This window comes from Cyprinodon variegatus, unplaced genomic scaffold, assembly GCF_000732505.1.
Source record: "Cyprinodon variegatus isolate N-32 unplaced genomic scaffold, C_variegatus-1.0 Scaffold402, whole genome shotgun sequence".
In the NCBI taxonomy this organism is placed as follows: Eukaryota; Metazoa; Chordata; class Actinopteri; order Cyprinodontiformes; family Cyprinodontidae; genus Cyprinodon; species Cyprinodon variegatus.
Window position 1 is genome coordinate 1 of NW_015150855.1, and position 3,449 is coordinate 3,449.

The 3,449-nt window shown below is 39.8% G+C and overlaps 1 protein-coding gene across 1 annotated transcript in view; it reads right to left on the bottom strand.

Annotated features, from left to right (window-relative positions):
- Window positions 1-6: 6 nt before the first annotated feature.
- The window catches only part of tmem185a (transmembrane protein 185A), a 17,594-nt gene continuing 14,151 nt past the window's right edge, over window positions 7-3,449 (bottom strand). Inside the window, exons 5-7 of the mRNA XM_015387735.1 lie at window positions 1,967-2,143; window positions 613-736; window positions 7-457 (exon numbers count right to left, since the gene is read on the bottom strand). Coding sequence (XP_015243221.1) covers window positions 207-457; window positions 613-736; window positions 1,967-2,143 — 552 coding nt within the window. The 3' untranslated portion in view covers window positions 7-206. The remainder of the gene's footprint in view (window positions 458-612; window positions 737-1,966; window positions 2,144-3,449) is intronic.

A 3,449-nucleotide genomic window follows, 5' to 3' on the forward strand; every position in this document is an offset into this window, starting at 1 on the left:
TCTTCAAACAGCTGAAGGAACCAGTCTGATGGATTTTGATCCACCGCTACACTGGCTCTGAACAGATCATCCTGCAGCTCAGTTTAGCTCATTTCTCTGAATCCTTCAGGTCAGCAGATACATCTATAAACAGTTTCCTCTGCTGTTTTGGCTTTAATAGGTTTAAAACATGAGTCCAGCAGCTGCACTCCAGCTCTGACGCTCTGTTAGTCGGGCATATCGATGCAGAGCTTTGGTGGAGGGACAAAGTACTTCCCAGGACTCTGTGTGATCACCACTCCGGTTTTCTTGTGGAACATGGGGGCGATCTTAGGTGGCGGCTCAGGGACAGGCAGATCCTCCACCGCCTCTGGGTCCTCGCTGCGTTGGAGGTCGTAGGACACGTTGCCGTACTCCCTGAGGAAGGGCAGCAGCTCCAACAGGAAGTGACAGAAGTCCTTACGGATACCAAACCACCCTGGTGGAAGAAAATACAAGAGAATTAAGTAACCCAATGATACAAACAGCTTACTAAAGAAAGATAAAACTATTTTAATTTCAAAGATCAACAAAAACCCATTCTGATGATTCTAACATTTAAAACAGCAGCAGATGATGGCCTCTAATACTCACAGTGGTTCCCTCCTTTCTGCCCAAAGGTGGTGGCCATGAGTGTGAGCAGGGAGAGCCACAGGGGGACAAACACACACACGTAGCTCAGACTGTTGTGGCCGTCCAGCTTGTGCACCAGAAGGATCTACGCAGATAAAGATCAAAAGCAAAATGTTAAGAGAGGCTTTGTTCTCTGCTCTCTTTACTATGATCCATATACGGCTTTCATATTCATACGACAATAAAGCATGAATTTATGAGCTCTATTCAGCAGCTCTTGTTGGGTGTTGTTGATCTTATCAGTATTGCCAGAGATTTAAATGTTATTTGTTGGATTTTTATCAATACACACTTATTGTCAGATTCAAACCCACCTTCAAACAACAGGACAAGTGTTCAGTAAATTTATTTTTTTAACAGGTAGGTGTATTAAATACTGCATCTGTTTATCAGGATTATTCACCAGTAAAGGTGTTTTTTTAACAGGTGTAATGGAAAAACAAAGCTACCGCTTGGCTGGTTTGTTATGAACAAAAATGTGTAATCGATTGAAACGTTTTTAAAATAACCCATAGCTCAACATTTAAGACAAGTTTAAATCCCTCTGAAAGATATTCAGCTTTTAAATTTAGAAATAATATATTACAGAGGAAACAGCTCCTAAAGGTATAGTGGAGGATGTTCTTTCAGGAGGATCATCTCAACAAGTGTTCCTCCTAATTGTCAATCATACTGGTGATATGTTTACATAAGGCCGTCCCTACTTAACTTTTCCGTTAGCAATCTTTTTCTGCGCATGTGCACTTTCAGTCGCATATGTGTGTTGGGCTACGGTTTCAGACAGACATTGAAGATTTTAATAGTAATACCTCTCGGGAGCGGTTGCAGAGGGGTGCATGTGCTTTTTTTTTCTAAGTGGACAGAAGGGTCTTTTCAAAAATTAACAAAAAAACTCCATAATACCTTTAACATTTGAAAAAGACATCAGGGTGTTTGACACCTCTTTTAGTAAAGCACATCTACTTGAAAAAATACTGAAATAAAATTAGAACCTCACCACACAGGCTGAATTTCAGTACAGGAAATAAATTTCAGCAATCAGAATCAGGTCACCAAGGTAGCCATGTTTACATGCACAAGATTTCCCTGATCTGATCTAAATCTTGGTTGATCATAATTCAAAATCTCTGTTTACATGGACACCAAATGAAATGACCTGATCATGAGGTGTGTACACATGTACCAAGCTTTTGATTCTTTTAATACATTTCAGCAGACACGGATCTGTCAAATTTTCTGGAAACACACTTTTTGGCGCTGCTTCAGTTGTGTAACATATGGAGCAGTGTAAATGTTCTGTTGAAAGATTCCTCACCTCAAAGGTGAGAAGAGGAACCACAATGGTCATCCAGCTGATTGCCATGGTGATGTGAGTGCGGCGTTGCTCTGCGATGATGTCTATGGAGCGGAGGAAGAGAACTGACCAGATGATGTAGTAGAGGACAACAAGGCACAGGAAGGACATCAGGATCCATAGCGGGACACACACCACCTGCAGGACACACATGATCAGCTTTTTATCAACATAACAAATGATGGATTATTAAAGTAGTAATATCCTGCCAATGGTTTTTTTCTAGATCCTGTCATGTCCAGACCAGAAAGGCTTTATTTAATGGTAGCTAATAAACAAACACAACGTTATGCATAACTGTCAAGCAACACCTGTTTCTTTTTTAGCCAAAGCACTGCATTTATTGTAAAACATGTACATTCCAACATCAACGGGAATGTACTGATGTTCTGTTTATCTTCAGCCAGTAACAGAAGCAGGTCAGAGTTGATGGTTAGATTGTAACAAAAGAAAAGCTGTTAGAGGCTGAAAAAGACATTAGACAAGAGCTGAAATTCACTTTTTAGAAAAATAACAAACCTAAACTATCAGCCAGAGCTACAATAGAGCTGTTTCAATCAAAGGATTTATTTTGTATTACGGTCCAGACCTGAATCTAACTAAGAATTTGTGGAAATACTTAAAACTGAGACCATCAATGACTATGGTCCCCATAAAGTATATGATTAGAGCAGCAAAAATAATTAAGAGTCTTCAGGAAAACTATGGTGATGATGCAACTTCTAACACGACTACATCCCATAGAGCCAAGATAACAAAGGAGACTTTAGAAGCAGCCTGTGAATGTTTTTAGCAGCTCAACCAGAGTCTGAACTTTAATCCAAACATTTATGGAAAGACCTAAACCCAGGTTGTTCACTGCTGCAGCCCATCCAGCATGACTGAGATTCAGAGGACAGAAAAACTGAAAGGAATACCGAACAGCATGTGCTGAGCTAACAGACTGAGTGTGAATACATATGCATGTAGAAAAAGTACAATTACAGAAATGTAAAAAAAAAAAAAAATCAGTTTACATTACATTATAACTATTTCCTTTTTTTTTTTAAATTCTAACAAAGTGGAAATAGTGAAGGCATCTTATGCTACATTCACATCTAACATTCTTTCAGCGGGAAAAAAGATTCTGCTGCTTATATTTTATGCTTGTACACATTAAGGTCCGACGTGCCTCAATAGCATCTTTGATGCTCCTGAAGCACGTCCAGTAAAGTGTGTCCAGATCTTCTGCTTCTCTTGTGTTAAATGGCAGAGAGCGGCTTTGCTAGTAAAAAGTAGTTTTAATATTTTTTAAGTGAGAAAGTCCACCTCAAAATACCATCTGTGCAGTCAGTTCATCAAGATTACGATCCTGCCTTCAAATATTATTTTGCCGTGGGACCAGCACGAAACCCCTGTACAGCGGCGGTGCACTGACACTGCAAATCCCCAGCAACAGCAGCTT